The 19,988-nt window shown below is 38.3% G+C and overlaps 1 protein-coding gene across 1 annotated transcript in view; it reads right to left on the bottom strand.

Annotated features, from left to right (window-relative positions):
- Positions 1 to 5,124: 5,124 nt before the first annotated feature.
- Positions 5,125 to 19,988, bottom strand: part of THEMIS (thymocyte selection associated) — a 71,711-nt gene continuing 56,847 nt past the window's right edge. Inside the window, exons 5-6 of the mRNA XM_036404573.1 lie at positions 15,456 to 15,606; positions 5,125 to 5,273 (exon numbers count right to left, since the gene is read on the bottom strand). Of these exons, the coding sequence (XP_036260466.1) occupies positions 5,125 to 5,273; positions 15,456 to 15,606 (300 nt within the window). The remainder of the gene's footprint in view (positions 5,274 to 15,455; positions 15,607 to 19,988) is intronic.

The following is a 19,988-nucleotide window of genomic DNA, read 5'->3' as shown; positions in this document are numbered from 1 at the left end:
GCTGCTGGCTCTGGAAACCCCTGGCACATCAACTGTGTGTTTACACACCAGTTCTTGATAGTTTTCCCTGGGAGTCAAGTCACTGCCAGAGGGTTATGGGCCTATCCTAGGTGGATAGAGATGGCATGGACACTGATTCTTCAGACCCAGCTTCTGTCCACCATTCATGGCTGCATTTTCAGCAAATAGCTGAATATAATGCCTTTAGTGTGATTCTGGATATTGGCAGTACAAGGGGTTATGGAGATGGCAATGCTACATAATTAAGGCATTCCCAGGCCTTGTGAGAGGAGTGGCTTTGCTTTCCAGGGCAGATTACATATTGTGCAATGGTACTAACTGTGCTTTGTTCATCATGTGAAAAGTGGCAAAATCTGGTCATTTCTAGTTTTGAGCCTTAACCTGAAGCATGTCAGACTGGCTAAAGAAATGAATGTCCACCTTAGACAATCCTTTATTACCCTTTCCTTCTCAAAAAAAAAAAAAAAACCAAAAAAAAAAACCCAAAAACAAAACCCAAAACCAAAACCCAAAGGAAGTATCCATGCAGCTGTTTCAGTAAGGGATGTTCCTTTTGCATATGCCCTACAGAGGTTCAGAAAATAACCAGAATTTCAGGTGCAATAAGAATGAAGGATTGGACTTGGCATCGTTCCCTGAATTCACTAATAAATATGTACAGAAGAGCTTTGTCCCTTCAAAGGGTCATGAGACATTAGCTGGTTTGACTTCTTATTTAGGACAAGTAAGCAGTTTCGTTTTGCAGGGGATTATTATAGGTAAATTACAGCCTTGTATGCTCTCCATGAGTCAAAAAGGACACTTTCATGAGCAGCTTTTTCTTACAGTTGTGGTCAATCTTGATGTGCCAAGGACACAGCTTCCTACTTGTTCCCAGTTAATTTCAGAATTATTTTCCTTCAGATGTCTCTGAAAACAAACAAAACATAATGACAGGGTGAAACAGGAAATTTTATATTTGGATTTAAAAATTGCACAGGGAGTACAGGTGAATGAGCTCTTGAGATAAATTAATGGCTGCGAGTTAGGGCTTGTCTGTACCATGAAATGGTTTGTCAGTACAATTACACAGCAATCCGAAGACTACAACAAAAATAAAGCTAATATATGACTCCAACACAGCAATGCCAGCAACTTTGCTAAAGTATGTGAAACTCTTACCAGTAAATTTTTCTTTTACTGGTATAGTTTGTGCAGTTTAGGGAAATATTTAACCTCCACCGGGCAAAAGAGCTCATTTAGTCAGTATAAACTGTGACTCCATCAAAAAGTTTTCCTAGTGTATCATCAACAGTGTGGTTACAATCATGGTGTCCCCTGTGTCATATTCTGGTCTGGCAGACACAGTAGAAGAGATACCTTCCTCTTGGGGAGAGGCTTTCCAAAGGACGTGCCCTGTGACTGATGCAACAGAGTTGCAGGCCTGGAGGGAAGTTAATTAATAATTTAATTAATATTTAATGGCAATATGCCACTGTGCCAGATTTCACCAGTGGGCTGTGTTCCCAGCTCTACCAACTATAAAAATATTTGAATATGCCCTGTGGGGGAATGGTAGGGCTTGTTTGAGAAGGAAAATGTCTAGAACATCTAGATAATCATGGTAGTCTTCCCTGCCCTAAGGGTCTCTGAACCTTCAGTTGCTTTGAGACAGGTCCTTTGAAGTCCTGCCTTAATCAAAGCTAAGATTTGCAGCTCTTAGAGCAACATACTGTTTGACTCTTTCTTCTCTCTGTAATCACCATTGATTGCGACCTGAAAAAAGCTTCACTTCTCATATTAGAGAAAAGTGAAAACAGCAGGCAGCAGAAAAATTATCTAGCTATGAAAATGAGCGAGGTAGATGATGCCCACAAATCTGCATTGGAAGTTACCTAGGAAGGGGACTTTCAAAACTGCTGAGAACACACAACTACAGTCATGGATTTGGGTTCCTCACTCCAGTATAGCCAAGGCTACAAAACCTGCAAAATCTGCCTCAAGCATAGAAAAGCCCAGAGGCTTTACTGTGAAAGAAACAGTTCGCTCAGAGGGTCAGTGGCATGACAGCTCCAAAGAAATGTCCTAGAAAAACAGTAAAAAAGGATTAATCAAGATGCACTGGGGTCAGAAAGGGTGATTTTCATTTGTAGCACTGTCTTTAGATTTCAAATATGAGGTAATCTGCATCTCAGCACAACCAAGGTAAAAAATAAAGAAAAAAATTGCACCCTTAAATGTTTCATACAATTAGGTTTAAAAAAAATGTACAATTGAAAATAAAGAAAGCTACTTTTCCAAACAAAACCACCTCAGCTCTTCAGTTCATGAGAACAGGAAAACACAGCTGTGTAGCTTTTTCATTCCTTACTGCATTTCCCTCTCTTTTCTATTTTTCATTTTTTTGTGTCCTATTTAATAAGCACAGAAGCTTAGTTAGCTGAGACCATTCCTTTTCTGGCACTTGTGTGCAGTTCAAGTCCAGAAAGCAACCTTCTGAAACAACCTGACAGCAGTACTTATTTTCAGCTCTCTAGGTGTCTGGACCACATTGTTTCTGTCCTTTTCCAGCCATGCACCTATCAGCACTCTGCCTTTTACTGTTTTTTCTGCTGAATTTTTTGTGGTTGTTGCTGTTCCTGTTCCTGCATGCCTCCATCTCATTTTTGGTGTCAGGGACATAGGAGGAGACATTATGGCAGCACCAGAATTATTCCAATTCAATGGTTGCAATGGACCTTCTCTCTTCCCATTTTCTCACACTAGAAAAGCCACTGTTGATATTTGCAATACTGTCCAAAAGATTGTCAAGCTGGGAGCTTTCCTCATTAAAAAAGAAGAAACAACTCATGGCATTAAAGGAGAGAAACTTGTCATGCTGAAAAGAAAGCCACACATTTTAAATGCTTCAGGGTGGTGTGTTTTTTTTTTTTTACTTTCTCCAGAATATTTAATGAAAGGTTAAAATATGTTAATGATGGTTGTTGCTATAGCAAACTCAGGCATCTGTAGTGAAGTCTCTTGCTTAATTGTTTGTTGTTCTGGAGTGATGAGGTCATGTTAACATCATTGACCCTCTGGGCACATTTATTCTATCAAAATTAACATAGCAATGACCTGAGGAAACTCACTGTTCTTTCTCCCTCCTGCTTAGGATGAGGACTAACATTTTACTAGTATCACCCTGGCATTCTTCAGCCCTGATCATGGAAAGATTTCAAGAGGGACACTGGTGGAACATTGCAAATAATATATACTGATTTTTTTTAATGTAGACTTAACTGCTGAGGCTTACTTCTGTATTTCATCAAAACTATTTTTCCTCCTAGCAATTCTATTTAAAAGTCTTTTAGATCAATAAACTTAATTTTAAAAAATCATATACACAATTTTGATAAGTCATATGTACCAAATAATTAAAAGTAGATATTAAAAAATGGCATAAATGCCTCCTGAGGAAAGGAGGCATCATAGGTGGGAAATGGTTAGCTGATGAATTCTTCAACAGCTATCATGATCAGATATTAAGTATTGGACACATTTAATAGAAAGAGACAACATATTTTGGTGCATTATTATCCTGTATATAAGCCTAAATCAACCAATTTGATTATTTTGTCTGGCTACATATTTTTAAAACTTTTGCCTGTATTAAAGATTAATTGCAAATGCCCACATCAAATCCTTATTTCCCAAAATGCTCACAAGTGCAATTGTGGAATCCTGATAGAAACTGAATGTTCTAGAAAAAAGCCATAGCACAGATTTCTGATGGCTGGGGGAGACCAGCAGGCTGGAGGAGCTGCGTGCTCCTTGGCTACACAATGATTTCAGAGAGTGGGTACATCTGTCAGCCATTAAGGACAAAAATTGTTGGGATTGCTTTATAAACCAAAGATTATCCAAAGAGGGTGATCTCCCTCAAGGCAGCAAAGGTCCTTTTCTTTCATGTTTTGCTAGTAACCTCAAAGAGGACAACCAATAAAGTGAAACCTTGCTTCCATTAACAGGGAATTTAAAGGGCAGGCAGATAAAGATTTCAAAGACCTGATGCCACAACAGTAAGTGGTATAAACAGATGCTGATCCTCTAGGCTGGCGTTGCTTCTCGAAAATATGCTTTCCCCTTAATGCCTATGGTCAGAAGGGATATTTTAGTCAGAAGAGAGCTTAATTCTCTCTTTCTCAACTTCTTTACATGATAGAACCTCAATAACACATGGACTGAGGAAGAAATGTGCTATGTGGAGCATCCTACTTAGTTCCATTTTTAGTCTTTTCTGCAACTTTGGAGTCTCTGTGTGTGTAAGCAGGGGGAGACATGGCCACACACTGCCCTGGATGTCATGTTTCTGAGGGATTTGGGCATTGCAGAAAAAAACCCACCTTACTTCATATTCACTATGTTGCTTAACTTAAACACAGTATGAATGTTGCACATAATTTACAAATAAATACAAAGTTCATTTTGAAATTAAATACTTCATGTTAAATATCTGAAACACAATATTTCAAGTTTTTCCTGAGTTTTCAAGGATTTCTCCTCACAAAAGAAGCAATTCAGCCAAACCAAGTGAAATTCATAGAAGGTTCAGCTATGAGTGAAAAGAACTGTGACCACAGTTTCACTCATGTCTAGAAAAATTCTCATCTGTGTTTAGCTGGAAATGACACCTAGAAATTTTTAGAAATAAAGGCCCTCTTCACTGGCACTTAAAGTCACTGCAGACTGCCAGAGCAGAACCTTGCAGATTTAATGAAAATAGAGATAATGCCTGAAAGTTATTAAAGCATAAAAATGCACAACAAGGCATCCACTTCCAGAAAGAGGAAAAGGGCTGCATTCAGAGCAGTATAATTTCAGAGCAAATTGGCACAAATCAGAAAAAGGGCCTTCTATCCCCAGGACAACGATAGGTTCTCCTTTAACAAAGGTGACATGGCTAAGAGGTCACAGGTGGCAGCTCAGACGAGCCTTTTCTGCCTTACTCACAGGACATTTGCAGCAACAGTGGAAGTTCCCAGGGGAAAACCTCTCTTGTTTTGGGAAATGAAGGTTACCAGCCAGTCTGAAAAATCACTCTGCCTGCACTTGTTTGCATCCACAAGTGATCCCAGCTTACACTCACCTTCTTCCTTTGGAGACTGTATGCTCATTTCTAATGCTGGTGCCATGAAATACTTTTCTTATGTTTTCAATTATGTTTTCATCAATATAGCTGTAGTCATGTTCTTCTTCCTCATCCTCTTCTGCCTCATAGTTTCTTGCTAGGCCTGAAAAATCAGCAAAAAATAACTCTAAGGAAATGGAAGACTCTGCCCTTGGCCTGGAGAAGAAAAATTGTACAATTCAAAAAGACAACCATAAAAGCAAAGAAAACAATGTTCTCTTCACATTCATATTTTTCAGAGATCCTAAATGACTTGCTCAATTTTCTGAACAGTATCTGTGACAGAACAACAATGAAAATGAGCTGAGCACTTTACAAGGGTGTCTTCACTCAAGACTATTTCAGTTTTTTGCATAGGCTTGTACCTCTAAGCTGACCACTTCCTGCTATCTATGCATGAATAACTTTAAAGTTTATTGAGAAGTTTAGCTGGTGTAATCACTAGCAGCATAAAAGCAGGCAGATAAAATTATCTGACCATATCAAGAGAAGAGCAGTCCCCCTGCCATGAGTTGCATGTACCATCCTTACCACAGATGTGCTCCCATGTCACCGTCATATTTTCTCAAAAATCTCTTTGCCCAGGATTCTCTCCTGGGAAGTTGAGAAGCCTCAGAGAAAAATGAAAACAATAATCATCTGATTCACTTCTCCTGTGTTTTGCTGCTTTGGAATGTGGTTTGGAGATTGTTTATCCAACATGTGAATTGTTTTGTCTTAATGACCAATCATGGTTAGGCTGTGTCGGGACTCTGGAAGGAGTCACAAGTTTTCATCATTCTTTGTAGCCTTCTGTCTGTATCCTTTCTTTATTCTTTAGTATAGTTTAGTATAGCATAATATAATATAATAATAAATTAGCCTTCTAAGAACATGGAGTGAGATTCATCATTTCCTCCCATCGATGGGGCCCCCGAAAATACCACACTCCCATGCTTTTGTGTTTCATCGACTGACAAGAGGAGCCCTGCAGCTAGGGAACCATGGTGTTACCTTGGGATTTCCTGGAGCCAGAACCCCCCAGTTGCTTCTTATTTCGAAGGTGATATAGCAGAGACACGGAGTGGAGAATGGCATGAGGTTAAAATGAATGGTTTTGAAGTTCATTTCTTTACATCCACCTAGACTGGTCTGAAGCATCACTGAGGACAAACCTTTCAGAAAGCAGCAATGTTTTCCCACAAGAGCAGAGATCCTCACTGGAGGCCTCTTAGCAGCTCCAGCACTGTGGAGGGCTTTACTCTGCATCTGGGAACTGTAACAACTTCACTTTGCAGGTCACAGTGGCTCTGGCTGCTGCCAGGAGGCCCCAGGGTCTCATCCCCTGCTTGGGTGCTCCACCACTTCCCTGAGGCTAGAGGAAGCTCTGCAAGACATGTGGGACCACTGAACTGATGAAACTAAACTCTGTAAGGTGTTTAATGTCCATGAGTGTCCCATTTCACCCTCAAAGCCACCCCATCCCTTAGCCCAGCCTGTGATGGCAATAGAACCAACTAGAGCTGAGATGATGGTGGTGATACCATCACAGACCCACTGCCAAGGCAAATCATCCTTAGAGTTTATCAGGAAGTCTCATAGGTCATGGAGCTGAGGATACTGTGTTTTTAAAGTCAAACCTTTCACTTGAAATTTCAAACCAGTGTGCAACACTGTTGTGGGTATATGTGTTCTTGGTTGATTAATTTTCTAGGGTACTACCTGAAACAACCTATCAGAGCATACTATCTGAACTCCTAGCAAGCCATATTTGTTAAACAGATTCTTCTTTATGAAACCAAACTTCTCAAATAAGAATTCTCCCAGTCTTACACTTTCAACTACTGTGTGTCCCTTCAACAAGAGAATAACTCTATAATTTTCCAGCAGTCTCCAAATCCCGCTTGTGCTCCTCTTGAGACTCTCCATGACTGAGTCAGCCAGTCTGACTGAGACTGAAAACTGGATAATAGTAATTTCTTTCTGAAGGTGTGATCCTTTCCTTTATAGGTTTTCTAAGGCTGAAAATAAATACGAGGTTAATCAAGTATCTGTCTGGCTACAGCAGTGCACAGTTTATCACAGACCTATATCGCCACAAGTCCCCCACTGCTGAATTAGCAAAGTATTTCCAGATCTAGGCATCAAAAGGACAAAGAATCTCAAAACAAAACCCCAAACATATGATTAGAAATGCATGGAATATCTCCCATGTGGCCACTATCTTGTTAATAAACATTTCTGAGTTTGTAGTTCATTTGCAGTTTGGCTGGGTTTGATATCACTAAAAGCAAACTAATGAATAAAACAGGCACTGAAAGAATCAGCTAATCCCTGTGATTCAGTGAGGGAAATATTGTTTGTGCACTTAGACTTGCTAATACGGATATAAGGTACAGATTGCTCATGGATGGCATAGCCAGGCTTTCTTCTTTCCCAAACACATGTAAACACATTGATACACTTCTAAGCAAGACAGCTCAAGGAGAAAGAATGTTGATGTCATCAGGCCAGACTAAATCACAGCTGTCCCCAGTCCCAAACCTGTTCAGAGTTCCTTTTGAAATAAATATATTTACACTTCAATAAAGCATTAAGAAATTAATGAGACAAGCTGAACAGTCCAAGGGGGATTCTGAACCCTGAAATCAATGCAATTTTCTTCTCTGTTTGAAAAAACAATCTATTAGCCTCAACACTGAATTACCGAATGAGATAGGCCATCTCAGTCTGCCAAGGAAACAAGGCTTATGTCATTGTGCTGTCCATCCATCCATCAATATCCTCAGTACTTGTACAAGTTTATTTCTGCCAATTTCAGTCAGATTTGAAAAGGGGACAGAAGTCTCACAGTGGTTACTAAAGCTAGAGCTGAATTAGTTCCTCTATTGAAAGAGAAGCATGCAGAACACAGCTGTTATCCACTCCATTTGGCAGCAGACAGCAGGATAAATCAGTGTGTGCATATTGGTTGGCCACTCAACATGCACATAGCTCCAGACCTGCTCTTTTTCTTTTGATAGGAGCACTGCAAGGAGAGTTTTGGTTATTATCAGGAAAGACAGAGAGGAGTAGGGGACCACAGTCCTGAATGCTTATTAAATAAAATTTCATTAATTCTGCTCTTCCTGGAACAATTTGTGTAATTATATTTGCCTTTATAGTGGAAGGCTGGTGTTCTGCAGACTAAAACTTTCCATTAATTTCACTTGTATCTTTGAGTGAGTAGGATAAATTGGCTTTTTCTCAGAATATGCTTGCTGTTTTTCACAAATTTCAAGGTCAGAAATGGTTGTCATAAGTTTCCATTTTGCCCTTCTTCAAAAGGTAGGCAACACAAATGACCCAACTCATCAAGACCCTTGCTTGAAAGAGGCAAGAGCTAGAGGCCCCAACTCATGTACATGTACAACTCTGCACACCTGAATGCCTCTAGCTGTGTGACCATAACACAGTTTAATAGCTATGGTAAATATTTCAGATCAGTTTTAACTCTGCATAAATTAACACTCAATCACACAGCATTTATTGTTTATTTTTGCCTAACTTGAAAAAAGTAGCTGTGAAATATTCTGCACAATAATGTTATGAACTCAACATGGTAGAACCACATCCTTATTTCTGCACATCACTTAAGTGAAAACGCACAGAACCAAAGGTATATGCATAAACCAAGCATTTTTATGAGCAGCAGCATTTTATTTGCTGTGAGCCTGGTTCTGATGCTCCTCAGTGCTAATGAGAACTAATTCCTTAGGGAGTGCTGCTGAAAGCCGATCAGTGTTAGAAGAATCAGAGCCCATAAAACTAATGGACTGTTCCTTGAGCTGATATCCATCAACCATGACTTCATGGGATGATGTAGCATATCTTTAAAAACTGTTATGTGCCACAATCAAAATATTTCACATAAACTGTAGGGTTGCATTTAATGTATGGGTAATATTTATCTTCCTCTAGAATCTCCTAAACTAATGTTTGGAAAAGATTAGTCTGAATTCCTTTAAAAGAATCTTAAATTTCCTGAAATAGACAACTGTTGATGTCTTTCACTGTCCTTTTACTTTAAAATGTTTTTCTTTGTCAGTTTTTTTTCTGGTCTGTTTTGCTGGTTTTATTGAAGTTTTTGAGATCTAGTTTCCACCGTTTCACTACTGCCTCATATAAAATAAATCCCCAGTGTAACAACAACTCTTGCAGATGAGAAATGGTTGCCACAAGTTTTAAACAGTCTCATATTTCTTGCCTCAAAATAAGTTCCTGCAAGAGGATGCAGAGTGGGGCTCAGGGGACCATCAGAGACGTTCAAGGGCTGCTCTGCACAGGACTGGGGGAGCAGAGCCAGCAGCACTGCCAGAGAGTGGGAAAGGGCACTCACATGAATTAAACCTTTGGTTTAACTACATATTATGCTGTCATACCTCCTCCTTGCAACCGCCTAAGCTCCTGCCTGAAATCTCTGAATATTACTGCAATTAAAATAAGTCATATCTAATAAACCAGTGAAATTAGAGGGATTCAGAGCCTGTGCTTTCTTCTCCCTGCTGTAAAACAAGTTAGAGTTTGGTTGAGAGTAAAGCTGATTGAAAACATTTCAACATCATTTACGAAAGTGTACTCACATCCTATAAAATGATATGATCTCCATATTTTAAGTAATTTTCTTGCCTTTTTTTAAACTTACCTCAGAAGATGTATCAGCTAAGGATAAATTCTGTGTTTACAGATGAAAACACAATTATTTTTTTTTTTAAAGAAAATTACATGACCATGGGAACCAAAGAATCTAATATCAGTATTTCCCTAATCAAAGACCGAGCTGAGTGGGAAGCTGGAGGGAGTTGTCACACACAAATACAGGAAAGGATTCCTAACTCATATTGTTTATTCCCATGCACCTAGTTCAGAACACTAGTACAAAATCCCTGCGATCATCAAAAAAAAGCAGCTTTTATTTTTTTTAAATAATTAATAATTCTACATTTTGATTTAAGTTTTTGGGGTCATTATGTTTAATTCATATTAATATTTGTTTTAGAGCAGAGTGCCATAGTCAAAGTATTGTCTTCACTAATAAGACAGCAAGCTACAGGGCAGAAGTTTCTTGAACCATCTTCGAAAATTTAGTAGATATATGTGCATCCTAAAGCACGAATGGAAGACCCAATCCTCTTTTTTTTTTCTCCAGCCCACCAGCCTCCTAAATCAAGTGCCTAAAGACAGAATATATAAATATCTTCTCTAAAATATCCTGACACGAATGAACAAAATCAGCATAAACAATGTTTTGTTGCAGACTGTAACTATTCCAGAAACCTATGCCATGAACAAGATTATGTAATGTTCTAGAAACTCTACTTAGAATAAATTTCAAGGATAAAGAAAAACTGATACAGCAGATTTCTGATGAGAGTTATTATCCTGCAGATATTGCTACCATTTTTAATTAATTCAACCTTAGTCAAATATAAGAAAATAGTATCTTCAGTGGCCTATTCAGGTTTAATTGCAACAGAAGAAGAAGGTTCCATTTCTTAGAAGCAAAGATAATAAATCCTATCTTTATTAACATGAACTCTGTAAAGAAAGTCAACAGAGGCTTTAAAATGGAGGAAAAAACGTTGTTTTTCTTTTTGGAACTATCTGGCCTTTGGTAAGAAATAGAAATTTTTTCTGTAACTAGGGGGGTTTTTGAGAGTACAGATTCAACATCCTTATTAGGAATTTGAAACAGGTTGGTGCTTTGGAGGGTGGCTTAACATTCATCAGTAGAAGTTTAAAGATTAGTCAGTGAATGGTGCATTTCCTCCCACTCAAAACCTACAGGAGTGTGTCTGTGTTATTAGTCTTGACATATTTTCTAATCCATTATCTTTTGAATTAGCAGAGCAGAGTACACCCTCTGGAACAGGCAAGCCTGCTGCACGCAGCAGTGGACTCATGGGGATTCCTTGTCTGGCCAGGAAGAACTGTTCCATAATCTAATCTGCTCTCCTGTATAATTCTGCAATTATCTTTTAATCAAGCCAAATAATTTTGGACTATACTAACATATAACTTTCAGGAAAAATTTTAGCTTTTATTTGTGTATGTCAGAGTACAATCCATCACTGTTCTTTGGACTGGGTTACATCTGCCTAGCTCAAACTCACACTTTACTCCAGTTTGGACAATTTGTAAAGGGATATACTCTAAGGCAATTAAATAGGAAGCAATTTCCTAGTCTTGCAAAAGAAGTATCATATGATACTACTTCATGATTTCCAGTGTGCATACTAAGAGAGGTACTAGGAACAAAACAAGAAGGACAACTGAGAACTAAAAGAGGTACTCAGCAACAAAAGCTATCCTGTATCTGGTGTTCCATGAATAGCCTAAGCCAACAGAGTGAAGAGGATGAACTTCAAATTAACTAATTGAAATTTTAATGAGAAATGAGCCAGGAGACCTGTGACTGATGGGCTTTTGAATCAGATACATGGCTAAGAACTCAGATGCATAGGAAGAGTTAGTGCTGTAAATGTTTGCAGTACCAGTCATGCAAGCCTTCAGCAGTCCTAACACAATTTTTTTTCTCTAATACTCTTGGTCATACACCTGAAGCTACCTGGAAGCTACCTGCAAAGCACATGTCTCCAGCCATAAATTCATGGAATAACACAGGAAAAAATAAGCCGGACTGATAGCTAAAGTTTTAAAAAAATATGTCTACTAGAAGCAGGAGGAGTTAAGTCATCAGTCTACCATGACTAATGATGGTCTCAGCCAGAAGAAAAGTAAACTCTGCTTTCTCTGAAGGGATGTCACAGCAAATATTAGGATCTTGATGCAATGAGTGCCAAAGGAAATAGAACAAGAACAATAGAGAAAAGATATTTTCAAACCTGAAAAAGGCTCTAGAAAAAACATTCTTTTTAATTAGATTGTTTCAGAATTAAGAGCAAGTGAAGAATTGGCTAAGAAAAACAGAATTGTGCTAGAAGCTGAAAAATCACAATAAAAATCAAGGGCTTTTGGAGATTATAAAAAAGGGTTATCAATGACATATAAATAAGGTTTAATGGGGTGGACAAAAGACAAATGCTATTATCTCTGAATGAATAAAGAGAGAGAAGGCAGACAGACTTCAAGCAGGGCAGATGGGACAGTCAGTGATATTGCAGCATTTCACCATGGTGCTGAAACAAGTTCAGCAGAAGGTCCAAACCTGGAACTGTTGCAAAAAGTCCAGGTCCAGAACCACAAACTGCATGAGCTAACACATGGCATGAAGGAGAAGGAAGAAATCTTGCTGGTATCGTGGCTAACAGAAGCAGCTTTCTTGCCTAGGGACTTGTGAAGAATCCCCTGAGAGTTTCTGGGTCAAGATTTAATGGAGAGACCAATATGAGTGATGCTGTGGGTGCCTGCTACAGACACAGTGATTCATTAATGGAGCAGTAGATGGAAACGAGCTTCCTTTAGTAAGTTTTCAATGGGAGGAGCAGCTGAGATGGTTGTGCTGCCATCCAAAAGGACCTGAACAGGTGGGAGAACTGGGCAGGGAGGACTTTCATGAAGTTCAGTGGAAGAAAATGCAAGGCCTGGGAAGGAATGACTGGAAAACAGCTTTTCCCAGGAAAACATTGGGGTCCTGGAAGACAAGCTGACCATGCTCCAACAATGTGTCTTTGTGGCAAAGTGGTCCAACACTTCCTGGGCTGCATTAGGCAAAGTGGTGCCAGCAGAGATCCTTGTCCCCCTGATAACACTGGTGAGAGCACACCTAGAGTGTTGGGTCCAGATCTGGGCTCCCAGTACAAGAGGGACATGGATATTCTGGAGCAAGTCCAGCAGAGGGTCATGAAGGTGATCAAGCGCCTGAAGCATCTGAAATAGAAGGAGAGGCTGAGAGGGCTGAGGCTGTTCAGCCTGGTGAAGAAAAGGCTCAGGGAAGATGTTATCACTGGGCATCAGTACCTGATGGGAAGATAGGAAGAAGATGGAGACAGACACTTCCCAGACACTTCCAGCTACAAAAGAAACACAAGAAGTAACAAATACCTTCACAGTAGAAAAACGGAAAGACCAAGTGACCTCCCAGTCCTTTTATTGAGCTGAAGCTTTAGTAACAGTGGCTCCATACCACTTTTCTCAGTCAATGGAGCTCAGCTTAGAAACTGCTGTACAATTCCTGTAACAGGCACAGGAAGTGACTCTATGACTTCACTTTTTGCACAAACTGAGAAGCTGCATTCAGAAAAATATTTGAAGACTCTTCACCATAAAGGCACTTTGAGATTTTAGCCTGTGTCACATTTCTTGTCTGTGAGGAGTCTAGGCCAATAGAGTTAAGCACCTACTCAAGCACTGACTTTTGTGCTTGTCAATAAGCCAGTCCTCAGAATAAATTTTATGTCTGCCTTCTTTCTCAAAGAGGCACTGGTCACATTTTCTTCAGGTGTGTTCCCTCTGCGTCCCATGTCTGCCTCACCCCACAGAGACTAACCCAGGCAAGTGACCCAATTAATCCCTGTAGCATGGACAATGGTTTTCAAAGTCAAGCCTCGGTGATTTACAGGAAGTGCCCTTAATAAGAAATGAGTACCATGTTAACCCATATTGGTATTCTTTTTGTTTTGCGGGATTTAAACTGAGGATACTGTCCTTTGTACCTGCTGACATGTAAGCTTCACCATTTACCCCTATAAAATCTAATCAAATCATTAAACAGTGACAAAACAAAGCCTGAAAAGAGATTTTTCAAAGCCACAAAATAACAAATCTAGAATTTTATTTAGATGCTGCCAGGTACCAAAATATTGTGCTGGTTTTGGCAGAATTAATTGTATTCTTAGTGACAAGTACAGGGCAGTTTTGGATTTGTGCTGAACACAGGGTGGATAATATGGAGAATTTTTTTATGTGCAAGGGCTTTTTTTATGAGCAGGGCTTGCACAGATCCAAGAGCTTTTCTCCTTCTCATACTGCCATGGCTGGCAAGGGAAATTGGAGTTTGGGACAGGTGACCCAAACTGACCAAAGGGATAGAAGGAGGAAGGAGGGGACATTTGGAGTGATCGAGTTTGTCTTCCCAAATCACTGTTACATGAGATGAGGCTCTGCTGTCCTGGAGATGGCTGAACACCTGCCTGCCCATGGGAAGCCTTGAATTAATTCCTTGTTTTTCTTTGTTTGTGTGAGTGGTTTTTGCTTTCCCTGTCTTTCTCTCAACCCACAAGTTTTCTGGCTTTTTCTCTTCCAATTCTCCCCCCATCCTGCTGGTGGGGAGTGAGCAAGCAGCTGTGTGAGGCTTAGTCACTGACAGGGGTTAAACCACATCACTTTCAATAATCAGTCCCCAAATAATCAATTTCCACACCAATAAGGATTAGTGAATATTTAGCATGGCACTGTAAGTCTTCTCCAGAAAATTGGTTTATGTAGCTTTTAGAAGTTTCAATACACATAGTGTCAAATAGACTATTCTTTTTAAGAGTCTTGCACACTGAATGACAAGGAAAAAAAAGAGGAACTTCATAAGAAGTTCTTCTATTGATATCAATTATGAGTTAACAAATGCTGTGAGGATGAATACTCATGCTTTAGTCTTCGAAATGTTCCAGTGTTCTAATTAATGTGATTTTTTCATATCTCAAATATAACCTGTGACCGAGAGATTAATGAAATAATTTTTTAGTATTAACTGCCAAGTTGAAATACATAAAATAAATTTGGATTTGTCCTCTCATGATTTAGCCTTTCAACTTCAGTATGGTTCATATCTGAAAAAGGAAAAACTTGAAAGATAAGTAGAAGAACTAGCCTTCTATCAAAATTATGGGAAATACAAACAAGTAGAGAAAAATTTAAAAACAATTATTGATCAAGGATTTTTCTCAGTATTATTATGTTCTTCAAAATACAAAAATATGAGTTGAAGGCATCTCTATATCTTTAATGTAAACAGCTTTCTCATCTTAAAATACTTTGGGATAGGTATTTTTTTAATAACAGATTACGTGTATGCGTCACTGTAAAGCAAAAGGACAGCACATGTTTTTCAGTCTTCTGTTCCTAAAAACCACTGAATATTCATGCTGCAGTGTCAGACAGAGTTTAATACCATGCTGCTGCTGAGAGCCTGGATGAATTTGCCTTATGGCATTTATGGAGGAAGAACAGAAAGGTTCCCTTTTCATCCCTCTTTGACTAAGCCACAGATTCCAAGTGAAATCACACAAGATACTCCTGTATGACAAATTTTCATTAGGGCTGAGGTTAAGCTTTGTTGTATTAATAGCTCAAACCATAAAGCTATACTGACCTTTAGTCACAGCGGTTTCCACTAGTGTAGCTTTCCCAGTCATGTCCTTATTCTCACAATGCACCAAATCTTTTTGACAACTAACTTGCAATTCCAAAACAGCAGCATCTTGATCTGAGCACAATTTCCTGGTGGTGTCTATGTAGAAATTCTGAAATTAGATAGAATAGTACATTAACTTTCCATGTAAATTGGTATTCCAAACTGATGTGACATGCAAGAGCAATATTCTTCGGATTATTTCTGAGAGTTTTAACTACAGATTTTTCTGTTTGTCAAAGTCATCGATGACATTTACCACAGAGCTTGTCTTTCAGGCATGTATATCACAAAATAACATGACCAGGAGGCACTCTAGGTGAAGAGATTACCTCTAAAACACATCTCCAGTCTTTCTTTTCCTTTTTATATTTTGGCTATATGGTGTCACACAAGCAAAAGGAGATTTATGTATCCCTTTTGGTTGATTCAGATTACTTTCTGATTAACTATTTTTATTGTATCGATTGTTCATTTAATGTGTTCTGTTATATATTATATCACAAACTCATATAAAGTCTGACATTTCAATTACATTCACCCAGTAGCATACACAGCATAGTATAGTTAGATGATGGGAATATACAATTATGACGTTATTAATTATAGTTTTATTACACTAGAAAAAGTAAGTTAGATGGCTGTAATATTTGCATCCCTTGAAATTCAAGCTTCATATACACCTTTCCATAATTTTTTTTTTTTTTAATTTCGAGGTATTTATATCATAAATACTTTCAGTCAAATACATATTTTTAGCTGTGTAAGTAACAGTCAATTGAAAGTGTCAAAAATATATCTTTGGTGAAGCTCTACAGTAGCTGCAATGTAGGTACAGACCAATTGCAATCATTATACCAGAGTATATATTTTAGGAAATAATCAGTATGGATTTTCCATTCAAAATTGAATGCAGATTTTTTTTCTTAGCAATGACAAAGTCCATCCTATTCAGAGAGATAAGGCCAAGCTGGTAAATCTGACAGTAGCTACACAGTAATAGGATCTGATCTTTTCAGAATCAACCCACAATTTGCGAAGGCGCAACACAAGCCCACATTTTCCAACAACTTGCCCTTTTTGAAAAAAGATATCAGCTAGCAACAAAAGAATTCACTGGGACTCAAAACAGAAAATTTGGAAGAGTAAATTAAGAAAAACAGATAAGGATGAAATCTATAAAACATAGGATGACTTTGCCCAGTGGGTGGGTCACAACACTGCACAAGTGTAATACCCTTAGTTTTCAATTAGAGGAATCTCTGGTACTTTTTTCCTTTTTCTTAAAAAAAACCCCACAGGATCAATCTGCAGGAGTCAGTTGAGTTGCAGTATTCAATGCATGTTTTTGCTCTACAGGCTGTACAAGGCTGAGGAGTGCTTGCCTTGGTTGCAAAGGAACCTCTGAGGTCCAGCAAAGCTGTAAGCAGTGCTGTAATTCATAAAATACTCAGGGCATGTAAAAAAGAAATTCAGCTAAGAAATACTTCGCCAAGAGGACAGAAATGTCAGAAGAAATTCTTCACAGCAGAGGGTTTAACTTTCTTTCACCAGGAGGGCATGGCTTTTCTTTCATCTCCTTTTCTTGATCTTCAGCACCTAAACATGCCTGTATACCCACCTGCTTGTTGCCAGACTGTCCCAATTATATGAACACTCATTTTATAAGCAGTTCTTGAGAAATGTCCACCTTCTGCTTGGGGAAAATAAATGCCTAAATAACCATGCTTCAGAGCTGCCACCAAACTAGTCCCATCCTTGGTGTCAGTCATACCTCTTTATCGCAATTAAAGGTCTTGGGAAGGGTAGGGTAATTATTATTCATAGGCAGATTGGTCCTGTGTTCCAGTTGTTTGGCATATTTAGTGCAAAGTGAAAGCTTTCACTTAATGGTCAGCTTTCAGGGAAGGATGGAACCTTAATTTAAACTGTAGACATAAAAAAAAGGTATTAAAAAAGAAAAAGTGAATTCTCTTATTTTCTACTCAGCTCCTTACTTTGCTATTAATACTAGCAATCAATGCGATGTATGAGTATGTTGAGTTTATTTATTTTGCATTGCCATAACTAATTAAAAACAGGCCTTGATATTGAAATAGAAAGATAGCCTCATTAAGAAAAATGTATCTGGAATCTGTGCTAATCTTATAATTCATCAGCAAAACCACATGCTGTGAAAAAATAGTTACCTGGGGCACCTTGTAAACAAATTAAAATATGCAAAACTCAAACATTTAAAAACAAATAGGATTACAGAAAATGAACTGTCACATCACTTTATGCTGAAATCTGATAGCATTTTAACATCCTTAATAGCACTATAAATAGTAATTATACTACAGACCAACAAAGATGAGTTGCTTTTTAAAAACTATGTAACAGAGAAGTCTTACAGTTGTCTTTCAAATACCTGGCAAACTTAATAGCCCAGAATTTCTATCTAGGCAGAGTCATTGTTCCACTAATTTAAAAAAGTCAGGATATCAGCCATGATTTTCAATAGTTACTGCCAGAAAAAACATTAATTCAATTAAAAACTCATAATCTGAGCTGCAGTCATTTGTTATGAAAGACTACTCATGAGGAAACCCCAAATCTCAGCATTTGGAAAATAAAACCAACATCTAGTTGTGCACGAACTAAAAATTTTACAGAAATGACTAAGAATTTCCCATTACATCTTCAAGTTTGCTTGTGGTCCAGGAACAACTCAGGAGTCAAAGCATAAATCTGTAAAGGTAAATTAGTTATAATACACACAGTCCTTCTCAGGAAAAAGGAGGTGTTACATCAAAAAAGTGTGAGAGCTAAGGTGAGAACTAAATGGCTGGAGATGCATCATTTTAGTAAGAACAGAAGTGTCAGAATTCAGCAGAAGCTGTAAATGAGTGCAGTGTTTGTCAAAGGTGCACAAACAAAACACTGCAGAGGCAAACTGAGTTTCAGGGCAAGGGGTTTGAATTAGTTTCCCTTTTCCCCTTGATCACCTGAAGAGTTTAATGCACTGCATCTGTGTGTGTACATGAGCTCTCTTCTGCAAGCAAGGCTTCCCTCTGCTTGTCTGCTCCAGAAGCTATGAAATCTGACAATAGTTCTTATCAGTGGCACTGGCCAAATAGTGCTCTTTTCCCTATCTTCAGCCACAGTTGCACAAAACCTGTCCCCAAAATGCTGATATCTCCTGCAACATAAGTGTTTGCTCACATCTTTCTCTCACAGCTCCAAGCTGTGTTCTCCTCCAACTTAAAAAATTTGGGCTATCAACAATTGTAACCATTTAAATATTTTTTTCATTATGGTGTCGAATTGCTTTTTAAACTCATTCACATTTCTGTTATCAGTATCATGTGGCAATGAGTTCCAGAGTTTGTTTTTGCTCTGAAATTTACTTTGGGTTCTGAGGTTTCTTTTTACTGCCCTAACTCTTACTTTTAATAATTTTCTCCCGTCATTCAGATTTTTAGTCTTTTTCTTGAGTCACCTCTTTTTTAGGTAGAAGAGTTTTTGGAAGGTCTTTAGTCTTTCCCCTTCCAGGAGTTAAATTGTAACTCATAATGCAGTGACTCTGGAAATTCCTACTCCTTTGCAAGATGCAACCCAAAAATACTGAAGGCAATCCCTGTCCCACACAGGCTTCAGACAGCAGTATTTGGTCACAAATTCTCAATCAGCCCATAAAATAGCACAGAAGTTCTTACAAAAAACACTCCCAAACCCTAACCAACCAAAAAAACCCACCAAAAAACCCACCAAACAGAACAATAACAAAACCATAAATCAAACAAACAATAACCCCCACCCTCTTCTAACTCTGGAGGCATCCAGCAAAATTATTGTAATCACTGAGATAAAACAGAAGAAGGAGAAGCTCTTAGAGCAAGTAAGAAAAAGGTATTTTAAATCCAGTTACAAAAAAAAGAAAATAATTCATGTTCATAATACACATTATTGTTTGGTTGCCTTTTTTTTTTTAAGGAAGGAACACTTCAACAGCATCTAGAACATTCACTGTAAGGAAGGAAACATTTGTTTAAAGTACATAAAAATATTTGGAAGCAAATATGATACCAATAGCTGTCACAATCTCTGAAAATGTGGTGAGAGATATAGTGCCATAAACCAATCTGACAAAATTATGCTTTCCAGACTGAAAGTCAAGCTGTTAGGTGATTACAAATGACTCAAGTGAAGAGGAGTACTCATTTGCTGGAGCAATCAGTGCTGGACATGGCACTACACCTTCAGAGTACATTATTACAAGTCACCCATGCTGGTAGATACAGAACATAAACCTTTTACTGCAATCTTTAAAAACAACTTGGAGTGGCAGTATTTACAGCCATCAGAAACCCAAGCCAAAGCTCCAGATACATATTTATTGCTTTGGCATTAACTGCATGGGTATATTTATCTCTAAAATGCTTAATTGCTGCATGCACCTTTCCACCAGAATAAAAAGATATATACATGGAATGAAAGTGTGATGAATGATTT

The sequence above is a fragment of the Molothrus ater genome, chromosome 3 (genome assembly GCF_012460135.2).
Source record: "Molothrus ater isolate BHLD 08-10-18 breed brown headed cowbird chromosome 3, BPBGC_Mater_1.1, whole genome shotgun sequence".
In the NCBI taxonomy this organism is placed as follows: domain Eukaryota; kingdom Metazoa; phylum Chordata; class Aves; order Passeriformes; family Icteridae; genus Molothrus; species Molothrus ater.
This window is presented reverse-complemented; position numbering and strand designations above follow the sequence as displayed.